This window comes from Cnephaeus nilssonii (assembly GCF_951640355.1).
Source record: "Cnephaeus nilssonii genome assembly, chromosome: 22".
Classification (NCBI taxonomy): Eukaryota; Metazoa; Chordata; class Mammalia; order Chiroptera; family Vespertilionidae; genus Cnephaeus; species Cnephaeus nilssonii.
In genome coordinates this window covers 27,002,772-27,020,549 of record NC_137093.1, presented here as the reverse complement: position 1 = coordinate 27,020,549, position 17,778 = coordinate 27,002,772, and the positions used below count along the sequence as shown (strand labels likewise).

The window sequence follows — 17,778 nt, the reverse complement described above, 5'->3', positions numbered from 1 at the left end:
CCTCACCCCACAACCCACCCGGACCCCCACCCCCACCCTATCCCATCCTCACCCCCCTACCCACCCGGACCCCCACCCCCACCCTATCCCATCCTCACCCCCCAACCCACCCGGCCCCCCACCCCCACCCTATCCCATCCTCACCCCCCTACCCACCCGGACCCCCACCCCCACCCTATCCCATCCTCACCCCCCAACCCACCCGGACCCCCACCCCCACCCTATCCCATCCTCACCCCACAACCCACCCGGACCCCCACCCCCACCCTATCCCATCCTCACCCCCCAACCCACCCGGCCCACCACTCCCACCCTATCCCATCCTCACCCCCCAACCCACCCGGCCCCCCACCCCCACCCTATCCCATCCTCACCCCCCTACCCACCCGGACCCCCACCCCCACCCTATCCCATCCTCACCCCCCAACCCACCCGGACCCCCACCCCCACCCTATCCCATCCTCACCCCCCAACCCACCCGGACCCCCACCCCCACCCTATCCCATCCTCACCCCACAACCCACCCGGACCCCCACCCCCACCCTATCCCATCCTCACCCCCCAACCCACCCGGCCCACCACTCCCACCCTATCCCATCCTCACCCCCCAACCCACCCGGCCCCCCACCCCCACCCTATCCCATCCTCACCCCCCTACCCACCCGGACCCCCACCCCCACCCTATCCCATCCTCACCCCCCAACCCACCCGGACCCCCACCCCCACCCTATCCCATCCTCACCCCACAACCCACCCGGACCCCCACCCCCACCCTATCCCATCCTCACCCCCCAACCCACCCGGCCCCCCACCCCCACCCTATCCCATCCTCACCCCCCAACCCACCCGGCCCACCACTCCCACCCTATCCCATCCTCACCCCCCAACCCACCCGGCCCCCCACCCCCACCCTATCCCATCCTCACCCCCCTACCCACCCGGACCCCCACCCCCACCCTATCCCATCCTCACCCCCCAACCCACCCGGACCCCCACCCCCACCCTATCCCATCCTCACCCCACAACCCACCCGGACCCCCACCCCCACCCTATCCCATCCTCACCCCCCAACCCACCCGGACCCCCACCCCCACCCTATCCCATCCTCACCCCCCTACCCACCCGGACCCCTATCCCATCCTCACCCCACAACCCACCCGGACCCCCAAGCAGCCCCCCACCTCCCCACCCCCTGGCAGCCTGCTGGGCGTGGCCACAGGCACCACCCCTCCCCCATCGTCTCTCTGTCCGTTAAACCCCTTCTGGGCCCCCTCGGAGACCCCGCTCACGAGATCAGGATCTCGCGAGACTTCGCCCGAGAAGGAAGGAACCAGAAGGCAGGATTGGCCGGGCCGCCGCTTCCGGTGGGAGAGCAGGGAGCGCCCGCGGCCATTGTTCCTTTCCCTCCGCCAGCGCCGGACACGAGGCCCGGCGGGGAGCGGCCTGGGAGACGTAAGCCCACTCCCCGCTCCTTCGCTGGCTCGTCCCGCGCTGGTCACGCGTGACCCTCGACACCCCCATGTCCCGTGTGAAAGGGGCTCCCCGGGGGGGGGGGCGGGGGGAGTGAGGCCTGAGGGAAAGGCGCCTCCTGCGCGCGAGGCCGCTGCTCTGAGCTTCAGGCGCCTCAGTTCCTCCGCCCCCCTCCCCCTCCTTCCCCCCCCACTTCTCCCCCCTTACCTTCCCCCCTTCCCCCCCTTCCCACCCCCAACCCCCCCTACGCGGGGCTCCAGCTCCGCTGGCCAGGGAGGCGCCCCGCTGGACGCGCCAGGGCCTGGGGGCAGGGGAGGGCGGGGATGTGGCTGGGGGGCGGGGGGGAGGGAAAGGCCGCTTCTCACCGGGCACAAGGCCTGTCACTCAAGGCTGCCCTCGGGTCCCCACGGCTCACCGGAGGTGGTCGGGTTGGAGGTGAGAGGTGATGCCCACCGAAAGGGAGGATCCTGCCTCCAGGGGTTTTGTGCTTTCCATTTAACCATTTAATATATGATTAACATATATTTCTTTGAATGGATTTGAGAGAAAGAGACAGAGAGAGAGAGAGAGAGAGAGAGAGAGAGAGAGAGAGATGAAAGAGAGCATGATGTGAGAGAGACACATTGGTTGGCTGCTGCCACGCCCACCATGTGCCTTTGGGTGCACAGGGCACAGGACGATGCCCAGCCGTCCAGGGGCGCCTCCCGTTGTCAGTTTCCCTAAGTAGTCGTGTTAACCTGCTGTCTCCTTGTTTTTGGAGCCTTTTGGTTCTCACTCTTAGGCTTGGGCGGACACGGTGACCGAGACCAGAGAAGCCATCGGAGACCATTGGAGGACCTGGGCCGGCCTGAGCTGCACCCAGTGGCAGGGAGACATCTTCAGGTGAGCCCGTTCCTGAGCCGTCTTGGGGGTCGGGAGAAGCCCCGTGGCCCCTCTGTTCTCACCATCCAGGAAGTAGGTGGATCTGCATCCCCAGGTCCCCCGTGGGGAGGAGGAACAGGAACAGCTGTTGTATCCCCAAGTCACTTCCCCCAGAAAGCATCTGTCCCGCTGCCTTGCTATAGGAAGCAGAAGAGCAGACGCTGTGGTGCGTGAGGGACCCCCTTCCCAAAGCCACGGTCACCGCTGGAAGCTCTGCTCGGAGTGAAGGAGCAGGGCTGCCGTCAGACCCCAGATTGGCTCACGTTTGGTGTCAAGTAGGCTTTGGTCTCCCTTCCCGTGAGCTTGGACCGTGGGGGGACAGGGGTGCCTCTGGAGAGAAAGCAGCAATAGTGCCAGCTTGTCCTCCGGCTGCAGCCACGGAGGTCGGGGGGGCCCTCGGAGCTGGAGATGGGGCAGGAGAGAGGACGACCTCAGGCATTGGGAGCATCGGGCTGCACACAGATGCTGTTGGTACTAGGACCCCTAGTTATTAACCCCTCCCTCCCCCCGGCATGCACACACACACACACACACACACACACACACACACACACACGCCGGCGTTACTTCTGACTCAGCTGCGCTGAGAATGGCTATGTCAGGGCAGAGGGGGCCCAGGACCCTGAGAGGAGAGGTCAAGGCCATGACACCAGAGTAGTCTGATGCAGAAAGAGGCTCCCACAGACCGGAGAGGGAAAACAGCATTCTGAAGACCCCTGGTTTCCTTCTTAACCACTACCCCTTTAATTCTCAGGTATCTCCACATCAAAAGCTTTGAATTTCCCGAACAAAGCATACTTTCCCCCATCTTGGGTAATTCCCTTGTCCCTTACAAACGAGCGGCCCCTCCCTTCCCCTGGCCAACTCCTGGTTGTGATGTTGGCCTGACCTCCTTTGGGGAAGCCTTGACCTCAAAACCTGGGAGACCAACGGTCCCTCGGTTGTAGCTCGGTTCCTCTGAATGGGCACATGATTTGCATTTAGGTAACAAAGTGTAAGACACGATTTGATATTCAATAACGTTTTTTCTTTCTTTTTCTTTGGGGATGATACCGCTGTCTGCCTAAAGCTGTCTTAACGCGGGCATTCGGGAATTTTGATGTGGCGCAAACGCCCCCATCAAGCCTCCTCCCAGGTTGGTTTCAGTTTCTTTTTCTCTCATGAATGGACATAGGATTCGGTTAGGTCAGTGGTCGGCAAACTCATTAGTCAACAGAGCGGCAAACCGCGGTTCGCGAGCCGCAGTTTGCCGACCACTGGTCTAGATTATTTGTTGGAGCTGAGAAAGAGGCTGTGCTGGCCGTGAGCTGCCCCTTATTCCAGTTGTTTTCAGTCCTTGAGTGAAATTAGACACTTTTTTCTCAGTACTCCCTGCACAGCAGGGTTCAATGCTGCCAGGGGGTAGCAGTGGGAGGGGGCCCGTGGTTCTTACCCCTCCTCGGGTGCCTGGCGAGATGCTGTCCTGCCACCGGCAGAGGCAGAGCTGTGGCCTGTGGCCCCCACGCAGAAAATGGAGTCGGGGTAAATGGAGGTCGCTCCCCCTGTTGCCAGAGCAGTGCCTTTGGCCCTCAGCTGGTTCCCCTGAGGGGTGGAGGGACCGGGGTTGCTCGTGCTCAGCCTGACAAGGATGCCTTGCTCCCGGCTGTCTCCCAGGATCACTATCAGGGCAGCTTCATCACGATGAGCCTCCCGGCCCCGCGCAGACTCCTGGAGCTGGCCTGCCAGAGCCTGCTGAAGGACGAGGCCTCGGCCATCGCTGCTCTGGAGCTGCTGCCCAGGGAGCTCTTCCCGCCACTGTTCATGGCGGCCTTTGCCGGGAAGCACAACACGGTCCTGAAGATGATGGTGCAGGCCTGGCCCTTCCCCTGCCTGCCGCTGGGGGCCCTGATGAAGGATCGGCAGCCGGACCACGAGATTTTCCAGGCTGCGCTCGATGGGCTCGATGCCCTGCTTGCCCAGGAGACTCGCCCCAGGTGACGGGACTCAGTAGCCTGGCTGGACCCTGGGGGTCTGAGCAGACACAGCGGGGACCAGGGAGCGTGCTGGGCCTAAGGGAGACTCAGGGAGGCCCTGCAGCCATTGCTGCGGTCATTCTGGGAAGAGGCTTTGGGTGTATAGGGCTGGTTAGGATGCAGAGGGTGACCGAAGGAACATGAGCCACCCCCTATGGTGGCACTTAAAGGTCCCAGGAATGGGGACCAGGAAGGATCCCAGTGGTGCAAGGAGCAGCTGTTCCTGGGGTGTGGAGTAAAAGTCACTTCAGGTGTCTGGCCCAGGTGCCCAGATCCCTAGACTCACGGTCATGGTCTTATTCCCTGTTACCTTCACGCACTCCCGTCCACCTCCTGTTTTCCCCGCAGGCGATGGAAGCTGCAGCTGCTGAATTTACAGAAGAAAGTTCACCAGGAGTTCTGGACCGTGTGGTCTGGAACCAGAGCCGACGTGTGCTCGCTGCTGGAGCCGGAGGCCGCCCTGCCCATGAGGAAGAGGGGGAAAGGGGACAGTTCCAGGGCGGGGCCAAGTCCACCCGTGGCCCCCGTGCAGGTGTTCGTAGACCTTTGCCTCAAGGAAGGGATCCCTGATGAGTCCCTCAGCTACCTCATCAAGAAAGTCACTGAGCGGAGAGGTTCGCTGCACCTGTGTTGTAAGAAGCTGAAGGTCTTCGCGGTGTCCAAGCAAAACATGAACATCCTCAATATGGTGCAGCTCGACTCTGTCCAGGATCTGGAACTGAATTGTACCTGGAAGCTGTCCACGCTGAAGAAGTTCGCTCCGTACCTGGGCCAGATGGGCAACCTGCGCCGCTTCCTCCTCTCCCACATCCTTACGTCTTCTCGCACCACCTTGGAGCAGGAGGAGCAGTGCATTGGCCAGGTCACCGCCCAGTTCCGCAGCCTGCCCTGCCTCCAGGAGCTCTGTCTGGACTCTGTCTCCTTCCTCAAAGGCCGCCTGGACCAGATCCTCAGGTGAGGGGGGGCGCGCTTTCTCCGCCGACCAGAGCGAGCCCCTTCATCTCAGCCCACAGTGATGGGGTCTCCTGTGCCGCCGTCAGCCCTGCCAGAGTGTATGTGTTACTAGTCGGTCCACACAGTCAGTGTCACGTTCACTGCTCTGCCCCTTGCATGTTGTCACCTCCCCCCCTCCCCCCCCAGACAAAGGTTGGAGGTATGGACGAGGACAGATGCTATTAAAGTGACTCCTCGCTAGGAATCGATGTAATGGCACTTGAGGCCGGGTGAGGGTAGCTTGGGGAATTCCTCCCTTAGGAAGGGATGTCTGGGTGAAGATGATGGAAGAGAGCCCGGTGAGGGTGGCAGTGACGAAGGGAAAGCCATCAGAGGTGAGGCTCCAGGGCTGAGCTCTGCACTCAGCAGTTGGTCCATAGGGGCCTTTCACTCCAAACCTGCCTCCAATTGCCTGTCTGCCAAGGGTTGCCTGAGGCGCCAGCTGAGGGGATACGTGGGAAATGCAGGTTCTGGAGTGAGGAGCTCTGAAAAGGGGTAGATGGTGTGTGGATGATGCGGTGTCTAAGTTCCCGCGGGCTGGCAGCCCCCACTAGTGTTGGCAGGCCTTGCCCAGGTGAGTCCTTTCTGCGCATCTGCCAGTAGCCTCGTTGGGCTCAGAGATTAGGGTGAGGGGGGTCCAGGCTGCGGCTGGAAGGAAGCCAGAGTTGAAGGCATTTAGGATCATGTCTCCCAATACTAAGATTTACTGACTCCCTCCTGCTTGAGGCATTCAGGTTCCTTTCTGAGCACCTTCCATCTTTGCTTTCATTCATCCTCACAAACTCGGGGGCGGCGGGGGCGGGGGGGCGGTCAGAGGGTTATGATGCACTCTGCTTGACAGCGGAGCCGAGGCAGTGTGAGGTTTCATTCACTTGATCCAGTCACACAGAGAATAAGTGATGGGGAAAGGATGCCACTCCCATCTGCACTGGCTTCAGTGACTGCACCATGCAGCATCCTGGGGTTGATCATTATCTGGAAAGCTTTAGGTTTGGGGAGATGGGCCTATTTTCCCTTAAGGCCTGGGCCATCCTCACCTCCCGCTGCCCACCAGCTCCACCCCCAGAACTAACTGCTCTGTGTCTCCCCAGGTGCCTGAAGAGCCCCTTGCAGACCCTGTCCATCACTAACTGCCTGTTTTTAGAAAGAGACTTGAGACATCTGTCCCGGCACCTGAACGTCAGCCAGCTGAAAGGCCTGAGTTTCAACGGGCTCAACCTGACCCATATCAGGTCGGGGCCGCTCCAAGTGCTGATAGAGAAAGCCTCCCTCACCCTCCAGGCCCTGGAGTTGGATGAGTGTGGGATCTTGGACCCCCAGTTCATGGACATCCTGTCGGCCCTGAGCCACTGCTCCCAGCTGAAGACCCTGAGCTTCTGTGAAAACCCCATCTCCATGACGGTCCTGGAGGACCTGCTGCGCCACACCATCGGGCTGAGCAAGCTGACCCGCGTGCTGTACGCTGCGCCCCTGGAGAGTTACGAGGAATCCAGTGGCACCCTCCACCTGGGCAAACTTGCCCAGGTGCATGCCGTGCTGAAGCAATTGCTGCAGAAGTTGGGGCGGCCCGACATGGTCTGGCTCTGTGCCAGCCCCTGTCCTCGCTGTGGCGATAGAACCTTCTATGACCCAGAGCCCATTCTGTGTCCCTGTTATGTGTCTGTCTAGCTGGGTGCACATCTCACAGGCTTTATTCTGGGCACTCGGACATTGAAGCCCAGACATAAGTGTATCTTAAAGGAACACAGCAGCCACAGTTTCAGACTACTCAGTGTGGGGGGAAATGTTGACAGGGGGAGCTAATGGTTTCTTTGGGGAGATATGTTAGAAATACGAATCTGTATCTCTAGCGGGGAGGGATTCCGATTTGGGAAGTGCATGTGGGAGTTACCTTTGTTTGAATGGTTGTGAAGAAATGTCAGTAATAAAGGGAACCTGAGTGTTAACCATCTGGTGTCCTCTATGACATGTTAACCCGATTCTCCAATCTGCAGTTACTGGTCAAATGAGCATCCATGATGCCCAGACACTCTCGGCTGGATGAGGTTGGGTCCCAGGAGTTCACATCACCATTTAGCATTTCCTGTTGGGTTATTTTTTCTGGTGCATCAGTATCTCCACACTACCTCTGTGCCTGTTCCGTCAGCCAGCACACACAAGGTGCATCCATGTCGTCTGGAACGTACTAAGTGGCTGATAGTGAGATCCACTGAAGTACAAGTTCTCAGGGGCCCTCACTGCCCAGGCCCTACTCCTCCCCACGGAGAGCCAGGAAGGTGCAGGAGGCAGCTGACCAATGATTCTCATCATGGATGTTTCTGTCTCCTGCCCTCTCCCTTCCTCCTGAATCAATACAAAAGTATAGATCCAGAAGTATGTAAATAGCTTAGCATTTTGATACACAGAATTATCTAAGAAATATAAGAATGAGCTCTTTTTAGTGGTCAGAATTTTTCTGCTGCTCCTTTAATCTTTCTTTCTAGTCCACTTCCCCATAAGATTTTATACAATGTGATCCACTTTATGCTTGTAAGTTTTTTATTTGCCTCCTTGTATTTCTCTGAACCAAAATATATTATCAATTAAAATCTACATTGGTAAAATTCAGCTGAGTAAATTTCAACATCTAATTGGCTTTATTAAGTGTTTCACTAATCCAGCAGCATCGCAGCTAGCAATGAAAAGGGGGCTTGCCCTAGCCCCGTGGTCGGCAAACTGCGGCTCTGCAGCCACATGCGGCTCTTTGGCCCCTTGATTGTGGCTCTTCCACAAAATACCACGGCCTGGGCGAGTCTATTTTGAAGAAGTGGCGTTAGAAGAATAAGTTTAAAAAATTTGGCTCTCAAAAGAAATTTCAATCATTGTCCTGTTGATATTTGACTCTGTTGACTAATGAGATTGCCCACCACTGCCCTAGCCGGTTTGCTCAGTGGACAGAGCATCGGCCTGTAAACTCAAAGGTCCTGGGTTCGATTCCGGTTGAGGGCACATGCCCCAGCTGCGGGCTTGATCCCCAGTCCGGGGCATGCAGGAGGCAGCCAATCAATGATTCTCATCATTGATGTTTCTCCTTTCCTCTCTGAAATCAATAAAAATATATATTTAAAAAAAACACCTGTGGACACCAAAACTTGCATTTCATCTAATTTTCACATGTCACAAGACAATAGCCTCTTTGTGGGTTTTTCAGCCCTTGATGTAAAGCTCGCCCCCAGACGTGGTTCAGTTGGTCGGACCTCTGACCCCTGCACTGAAAAGATTGCGGGTTGGATTCCTGGTCAAGGACATGCCGGAGTTTCCGGCTGGATCCCAGGTAGGGGGTGTGCAGGAGGCAGCTTTTGCTCTCACATTGATGTTTCTCTCTCTCTCTCTCTCTTTCTCTCTTCCTCACTCTAAACATCTTTTTAAAAGGTAAAGCTCATCCTTAGCTTGCTTGAGTTGTACCAGGTTGCAGGCTGGACTGGATTGGCCCCAGGCTCAATGAGAGACGGGGCGGCCAGGGCAGCGGCATGGCCAAGCTCCTTAGCAGAGGGCCGCCGGCGTCTCCTGGGCCAGAGCACACTTCACACTTGAGGACGAGGAGATGGAGGCCAGGTGGGCAGGCCCATTCCCTGGTGGACCTGCAGCCTGTTCCCCGCCCCGAACCCTGGGCGTCTGGCCAACCTTGACCGCCGAGACCCCGCCAGGGACCCGTGTTTCGCGGCCGCAGCCCTCCGCAGGCCTCCACCGGCCCGCGCGTCCTCAGCTGTTCCCACTCGGAGCCGAGCGCGCGCATGCGCCGGGCCCACCCGCGCGGCCAATCAGAGCGCAGCGCCGGCGCCGCGGCCTCACGCCCGCACCTGGCTGCCAGTCAGTGCTCGCGGGGGCGCTCGCGCGGAGGCTGCGGCCGCGGCGCTGGGCCCTGAGGAGACGGCGGCGCCTCAGGCTGCGCCCGGGAGCGCGGCGGGCGGCGCGGGGACTGGTAAGCCGGGGCGTGGCGCGGCCGGGCGGCCCCGAGGGGAGAGGAACGGGACTCCGCGGCTGCACGAGTCGGCCGCCGCGCCGGTCCTCGCGCTGCCAGCGGCCTGTCCCGGGCCCCGCGTCTCTCAGGACCCGGTTCCCACACACTCGCCGCCCCCGTCTCCTCAGGCGCCGCTCTCCGGCCCCCCTCCCCCACCCTGGCGGGGCCCCCACCCCCACCCCCACCCCCACCCCCAGGCCTGAGAAAGGGCCTGTCCGGGCGCCTGAGCCCCTCCCTCTGCTCGGCGGGGTCTCCTGTGGAGCTTCCTCCGGTGAAAACCCGACACCGGTTTCGCAGCCAGCGTCGCCCCCGGAGGAACAACTGTAGGTGCAGAGCCCGGGCCGGAGGCACTTCCCTCCTGTCTGAGGGGCCCCGGCCCCTCCGCGGGCGCCCCCTCCTCGCTGCTGGGTCTGGGGCCCTAACGAGGCGCCCCTGAGAGCCAGGCCAGGGCCGGTTTTGAGGCTCCTGTTTTGGGCAGTTCCCAGGCTTTTTTCTGTTCTTTTTCTGTTCTTTTTCTTTTTTTCCAGAACCTTCCGTACGTTTATTTCTGAGGTGACGGCAATGTTACAATCAACAAGTTCCCTCTTAACCGCACCGAGTCCACGCAGCCATTCACGTCTTTTTAAAGTTATTCCCTCCACAAGTCTCAGCTTTTCCCCCACCCCACACACCTGCGTTCCCAGGGGTTCGCTTTTTGTGGGGGGCCTTGTAGTTGGCGGGTCCCTGGTTTCAGCACTTCTCTCCCAGATAAACACGGGAGGTCGAGGTATTGCGTCGATGTCTCCGCGGGTTCTTTCCCGGAGAATCTCAGTGCGGTTCCCGCACCCTCTTAGTTGACCCATCCACCCCCTTCCCCCCCCCCCCCCCCCCGTAAAAACAACACGGTCTGTCCTGAGAAGGATGGTGGGCGTCCCCTGTGGTCATCCCGTTAACAGAGTGGTTTCCCCTCCGGGGTGATTGTTATCCTGGCATATGAGCGAGTGCCCAGGTTCCACCTCTTCTATGTCCTCCCCCTTCATAAGTGGATGGACTTCTTTTATAGAAGTGTGATATGGAACAGTTAGCCTTTTTAAAAAAATATATATTTTATTGATTTTTTACAGAGAGGAAGGGAGAGGGACAGAGAGCTAGAAACATCGATGAGAGAGAAACATCGATCAGCTGCCTCCTGCACACCCCCCACTGGGGATGTGCCCGCAACCAAGGTACATGCCCTTGACCGGAATCGAACCTGGGACCTTTCAGTCCGCAGGCCGACGCTCTATCCACTGAGCCAAACCAGTAAGGACGACAGTTAACCTTTTACAAACATTTAAAATGTAGGTTAAAATAACTAGTGTGGAAAAAGAAACACTATGATGATAGGAAGCCTACACACAGTTCAAAATTTAGGGTTTTTTGTTTGTTTGTTTGTTTGTTTTGAGGAATAGGTTTGAAGAAAGGAAGTCTCTTTTCTGGTTAAAGGGGAGATGCTTGAGGAACAGCTAAATGACAGTATGAGGTGGGCAGCGGGTAGAAAATACGTCTGTAACCTTAAATAACCTTAATCCCTTTCTCTGGTTGCCTCAAGGATGGAACCTTCTCCTGCCTGGAAAATGTCAAGTTCTTAGAAGTTTCAGTGTACACCCAAGGTAAGAGGAGGGAAGTCTTCTCTTCTGTGCTAAAAACAGTACTACTTAGACAGTGTTTCCTGAGTGTATTCGATCTGAATCTGCATATGTGTGATAAATTCAGGTCAATTATTGATTTAGGTAATTTTGGAACCTTTTAAACTGCTTCTTTAAACAAGGGGAGGGAGGGGTGACTTTATTTTACTTGATCCCTTGAAAGGAAAAAGAAAAGTAAGAGCACCATAGGTTTTAAGCTATGTAAATCTATTTCTTTTAGCGTAGTATGCATCTAAAATGGACTGATAATACATACTGTAAGATTTCAGCTATTAAAGTAATAAGTGGTTCATTTAAGGTGAATGTGTATTGGTTAAAATGATTGCATGGGGTTAGTTTGTTTAATTCCATACCCTTTTCCATAAGGGCTTTATTTCTGTCATTGAATGTGGGTGGGTAGGGGAGGCCGTCTAAATTTATTTTATGCCAGTAGTCACGTTTACAGGTAAGTTACAGGTAAGTTACTGCAACTTGCTCATACAGCTTCCTGTGACCCATTGTTTAATTAGTTATGGATTGCTGTGTAACACTGTGTATCTCAGCACTTGCTAGCTTAAAATAAATCTTTACTATCACAGTTTCTGAAGGTCTGGAATCCAGAGTGCCTTAGCTGGGTGGCTCTGGCTCAGGGTCTCTCATGAGGTTGTAGTCAAGTTTTTGTCTGTCCTCGGACCTGACTTTTGTCAGATGATCTTCGTCTAAGCCAGTGGTCGGCAAACTCATTAGTCAACAGAGCCAAATATCAACAGTATAACGATTGAAATGTCTTTTGAGAGCCGAAAACCGACTTCTGCGCATGGGCCACGAAGTTTCAATCGCACTGTACGTGCGCGCCTGCCCGTGGTATTTTGTGGAAGAGCCACACTCAAGGGGCCAAAGAGCCGCATGTGGCTCGTGAGCCGCAGTTTGGCCGACCACTCGTCTAAGCTCGCTCACTTGGTTGTAGGCAAGGAGCTTCAGTTCCTCACTCTGTGGGCCTCTCCGTGAGGCTGCTCATGTCATGACAGCTGGCTTCCCCCAGAGTGAGTGATTCAAGAGCGAGCTTTCACCCAAGAGAAGTGCAGACTCTTTCAAAAGTTCGGCTTCGCTGTATTTGCTTAGTCCCACAGGCAAACCCTGTGACAGTGTGGGAGAGGGCTACACAAGAGAGGGAATGCCAGGAGGTGGGATTCATTTGGGCCCATCTTGGAGGCGGCTACCACCCCTGTTTGTACACTGTTCCAACCTTTTCCCTTGGGATGGAAGACCCAGCACACTCTCCCTTCCCAGAGCATGCCCACGCCTTCCCTTCCCCTTCTCCCCTCGCCCCACCCCACGGTACATTACCATTACCTTCCTCACTCCCAAGCTCCCAGGGCCCTTCCTTCATCTCTATAACTTGTTTTCTAAGCCCATTTCTTCTACCTCCGATTTTCCAAATAAAGGGACTTTGAATTTGGTATTGTTACTGGAGAGGGGACCTGGCCCTGAGTGGGTCCGCCTAGGGCCAGCTGGTATTGTGCAGGTCCTTGACTTTGTGCAGAAGGGATTTCACAATACAAGTCCAGGGGATTTTTAGAGGACGGTTATTAAAGCTGGGGACAGGGAAATAAGGAAGGGCCTAGGATAGGAGAAGGAGAGGGACTAGGTGGGGAAATGAGCCTAGGCTGGGCTGCTTTGGCTCACTAAGTAGTCAGAGAAAACGGAGCCTTGGGGACAGGGTCAGGGGTTAGCTCAGGACAAGCTGTCACTGCCCATTGCTCCCTGGTTGCAAGCCCAGTGGGGTCCCTTACAGTTGAGGGATGCATGCCTGTAGGGGAAGAGAAAGACAACGGAGTACTCTGGAGAGGGAGAGCCAACACTGAGTCCTTTGTCTTGAGGCTTTTATCTCTCTTGCAAGAAGGAATCTTAGGGGAGGTGTCAGGAAATATTCATCAGTTTTCCAGGTGTGTTCTTTCAGGGTCATGGTCTCTACTGATTAGTTAGTTCAGGGCAGGGTGTCCTTAGTCATTGTAGTTGGTCCTGGCATCCCCTACCTGGTTTTGCTGCTTTTCTGGGCCTGGAGCTGAAATACAACTGAGGCCTAGATGTTAACTCTAAGGAGGTGACCTTCTGTATCTGGCTGTAAATTGCTGGGCCAGTTTGTCTCGGTTTTCCTATTCCACTTGTCTTGGCTTACTAGCCTCTCTCAGTATCAGTTGCTGGGATCTGGGGGAGAGAGGTGATAGGTATTTTTTTTCCTTGAGTTATAATTCACATATGGTAAAATTCACTCTTTAGGGTTTAAAATTGAAGGACATATATGGCATTGTGGGCCCATTTGTGTAATCCAGGATATTTTCTCAATCTCAGAACCTGTAATTTGATCACATCTGCAAAGATCCTTTTTCCAAATCAGGTAACATATACATGTTTCAGGGAATAGGACCTGATATTTTATTTTTCTTTTAATTCAACCTATTTTCCTTCCTTATTCCTTTTTCCCCCATCCCATGACAACCACTAGTTTATTTCTGTCTGCATGGATTTGCCTTTTCTAGATGTTTCATGTATTGTAAGTGGAATCATAACCTATATGGACTTTTGTGTCTGGCTTTATTCACTTAGCATGTTTACAGGGTTCATTCATATCATATATGTACCGTGATGCTTTATTAGTTTTAATGGCTGAATAATATTCCATTGTATTACCACAGTTTGTATATCCATCCATCAATTAATGAACATTTGAATTGTTAGCACTCTGTGGCTATTATGAATAATGATGTTGAACATTGTTGTGCAAGTTTTTGTGTGGATTTGTGTTTTTAGTTCTTTGCAGTAAATACCTAGGAGTAAAATTGCTGGATCGTATGGTAACTCTGTATTTTGCCTGGCTGGTGTGGCTCAGTGGTTGAGCATTGACCCATGCACCAGGAGGTCACAGTTCTATTCCTGGTTAGGGCACCTGCCTAGGTTGTGGGCTCCATCCCTGGTAGAGGGTATGCATGAGGCAGCTGATCCATGAGTCTTTCTCATCATTGATGTTTCTCTCTCTCTCTCCCTTTCTCTCTCTGAAGTTAAAAAAAAAAGGTAACTATATTTGATTGTTGAGATACTGCCAACTGTTTTTCTAAGTGGCTGCACCAGTTTACAGTAATTGCACCAGCAATATATGAGGATTCCAAATTCTCCACAACTTCTGCAACACTTATTATTGTTCCTCTTTTTTTTTATTATAGCCAATAGTGGGTGTGAAGTAGTATCCAATTGTGATTTACATTTTCCTAATAAATAAACATGTTGAGCAGTATTTTTTGTGCATATTGGCTATGTATATATATCTTCTTTGGAGAAATGTCTATTTGCATTCTTTGCCCATTGTTTAATGAATTTTTTTATTGTGCTGAAAACGCTATAACATAAAATTTACCACCTTAACCATTTTTAAATGTTAAGTATATTCACAGTCTTTTGAAACAGCTCTCTGGAACTTTTTCATGTTGCAAAATTGAAACTCTGCTCATTAAACAACAAACTCCCCTTTTCATTCTCTCCCTAGATCCTGGTATTCATCCTACTATTCTACTATTTGTATCTCTTCTGTTGCTTTGACTACTTTAGATACTACATATGTGGAATCATACAGTATTTGTCTTTTTTGTGGCTGGCCTATTTCATTTACCACATGTCTTCAAGGTTCATGCATGTTGCAGCATGTGACAGAATTTCCTTTTTATGGATGAATAATATTCCATTGCATGTATATGTCACATTTTAAAAATTTGTTCATCAGTTGATGGGCATTTGGGTTGCTCCCACCTCTTGGTTATTGTGAATAGTGCTGCTGTGAACATGAGTGTACAAATAACTCTTGAAGATCCTGTTTTCATTTCTTTTGGCTATATATAGAAACTTCTATACTGTTTTCCATAATGGTTGCACCATTTTACAGTCCAATCCTAGTGGACAAGGATTTCAGTTTCTCCATGTCTTTGCCAACAGTGGTTATTTTCTGCTTATTTTTATAGTAGCCATCCTAATGAATATGAGGTGATACATGATCATATTTTTGATTCCCATTTCTCTGATGATTAGTATGTTGATATCATTTCAGAGTAAGAGTAAGTCTCCTGGAAAGGTAAGTTTGGACATGGACTTGAAGGAGATAGAAATGTTACCCATGGGGATATCTGGGAGACAAGAGATTAGGCAGAAAGTCTGAAAGGAATGTTTAAGAAGCAGCAAGGAAGCCACTGGCTGGATTACAGTGAATGAATGTTAAAATGGTGGGAGAAGAGGTCAGAGAGGTACCAAGAGTAAAATGGTGGTGAGAGTCTATAAATCCTTGATGTTTCTCTTAGTCCATTCTTTAAAATAGTCATGTCTTTTGACAAAGAACAACCCTTGGTTTAGTAGTTGTTTTCATCCTGGACTCCCTGGCTAGATTAGGTCCTATTTGTGCATTCCTCTACCATCCTGAGCTTTCTTATAAAAATACTAGAGGCCCAGCGCATGATTAAATCATGCAGGTAGGGTCCCTAGGCCTAGCCTCCTGTGATCAGGGCCATCTTCTGCCTGTTGGCCAGTCCCCAGGCCCAATGCTGCCTCCGCCACCGCCACTGAGCTGCCAGGCTGTTGGGATCACCAGCTCATCCTCAGCTGCTGCCGCTGCTGCTGCGGCTTGAGGCGCTGATGAAGGGGACCACGGCAGAGGATCTGGGTGCACGTGCCTGCACCAGGCTTTTGGCCTGGAGCTGGCGCGGACAACTGGCTCCCCGCCTCCGATGGCAGGGGAGCCAGGTGTCTGGGCTGTCCGAGGCAGCCTCCCTCAGTGGCCGCCAATCCGGCCGTTTAGAGGCGCGGGAGTCCCGCCCCCCCCCCCACCACCTCTCAATGGCCGGATATGCCACCCCGAGTCCTGCCCCCCAGCCTCCCGCTGCCCAATCGTGGGCATAGCGGAGTGATGGTTATTTGCATATTACCTTTTTATTAGGTAGGATTTGTCAAAAATATTTATGAAAAATTCATCTTTGTTTTACTTAGTTGCCCTAGGATGGAATGCAAATGTTTAGTGCAGTTTTAAAGATCCTGTGAAGCTCCTGTTTTCCCCAAGGACCTGTGTTTAATTGACATTAAATTCTAAGGCACAAATGTGTGGGGGTTAATGGAGGAAGGGAGAAGAGCAGTGTCTTCAGATGGGAGAGTGGATAGAGAGGAAGCAAGCTTTCTAGTCTCTTCTTCTAAGGGCACTAATCCAATCATGAGAGCCACATCCTCATGCCCTCATCTAAATCTAATTATCTCCCAAAGACCCCCATCTCTAATACCATCATATTGGGGTTTAGAGCATGAACTTTAGGAGGATACAGTTCAGTCCACAGTAAAACCTAGAATATATTGCCAAGAGTTGGAGGAATCATAGGAATAAAGCCTCGGCCAATTTTGTTCATGTTAGAGCATCCACCCAAGGACCAAAGGGTCACAGGTTCAAATCCTGGTCAAGGGCACATACCTGGGTTGCAGGTTGGATTCCCAGCCCCAGTTGCAGTCGTGTGGGAGGCGACCATTCAATGTGTTTCTCTCGAACATTGATGTCTCTCTCTCTCTCCCTCCCTCCCTCCCTCCCTCCCTTCCTAAAAATCAATGGGAAAAATGTTGTCAGTTGCAGATTAACCCCCCCCCCCCAGCCATTTAGGAATAAAGGAACAATATAATTACAGTGGTATTTTAAGATTCAGATAGTGGCGATGTGCTGTATAATTTGAAGGCTAGAGAGGTAAGACAGAACAATTAGGAGCCTATTACAGATGCACAAACATGAAGTAACCAGGGGTCCTAAACCGAGATGTTGGGGGAAGGTGCTTTAATAGAAACGGAAATGAAATGTAGTTAGAATGACCAGTGCTCTAAAAAGTTACTTAGAATCACTAATACATTTCTGTGATTAATTTGATGGGAGCTAGGGGAGGTTAGAACAGGTTTTATAAAGTAGAAGGAGAGTAAAAATGAATCCAGTGAGGCTCTTTGATCCTTAGAGACTAAGCAATTAATAGCACCATCATCAGAAATAGACATGCACTAAATTAGAGTTCTGTTGGGAAGAACACAGAACCAGAATTCAGGAGTCACAAATTTTTGTGCTAGCTCTGTTTCCAAACCCTACATATAACTTGAGCTGAATCACAAACTTCTCTAGCCTTTAGACGTCCATCCTGAGATAATTCTAATCGTCCTATTACTTGTCAGATTATCTTCTGAGTTTTATGGTATTATGAAGAAATTAATACTTTCGATTTAGTTTTTTTTTGATAGGATGTTAGAGAATAAATGTAGAATCACCTAGAAGGTAGTTACTAGGAATGTGGAAGTGATCCTTCAAAGGTTAGTTTAAGGAAGAAGTTCTCCCACAGAACATTTTTGATTGCCACCACTAGGGGATTGCCATTGGCATTTGCAGGTAGAGGCAACAGAAGAGCTCATAATCAGCACAGGACAAAACTATGATTATGATTCTAGAGTCTCACAGACTTGTGATCATAGTTTGAAGCTGTCATTTATTCTCTTTGAGTCTCAGTGTCCTTATCTGTAAAATATGGATGTTTATAACTAGCTTGAGTTTTGGAAAAAATTAAATGAGATACATTTTTTTCTGTACTTACTGATGTGTAGTGTTGTTTGTACTTAGGTGGCAGCTCACATAAAGAAAACACTAAGACTTGTGGCCACACCCTTCAAGAATAAAAAAAGTTAGAAA

At 52.6% G+C, this 17,778-nt stretch overlaps 1 protein-coding gene across 1 annotated transcript; it reads left to right on the top strand.

The window, feature by feature from the left end:
- Positions 1-4,071: 4,071 nt before the first annotated feature.
- Positions 4,072-7,185, top strand: PRAME (PRAME nuclear receptor transcriptional regulator; the record flags this gene model as incomplete). The annotated part of the gene is made up of 3 exons (XM_079763177.1): positions 4,072-4,364; positions 4,752-5,357; positions 6,488-7,185. The coding sequence occupies 3 exons, from the start codon at positions 4,072-4,074 to the stop codon at positions 7,062-7,064; spliced, it is 1,476 nt and encodes a 491-aa protein (XP_079619303.1). The 3' UTR covers positions 7,065-7,185.
- Positions 7,186-17,778: the final 10,593 nt, after the last annotated feature.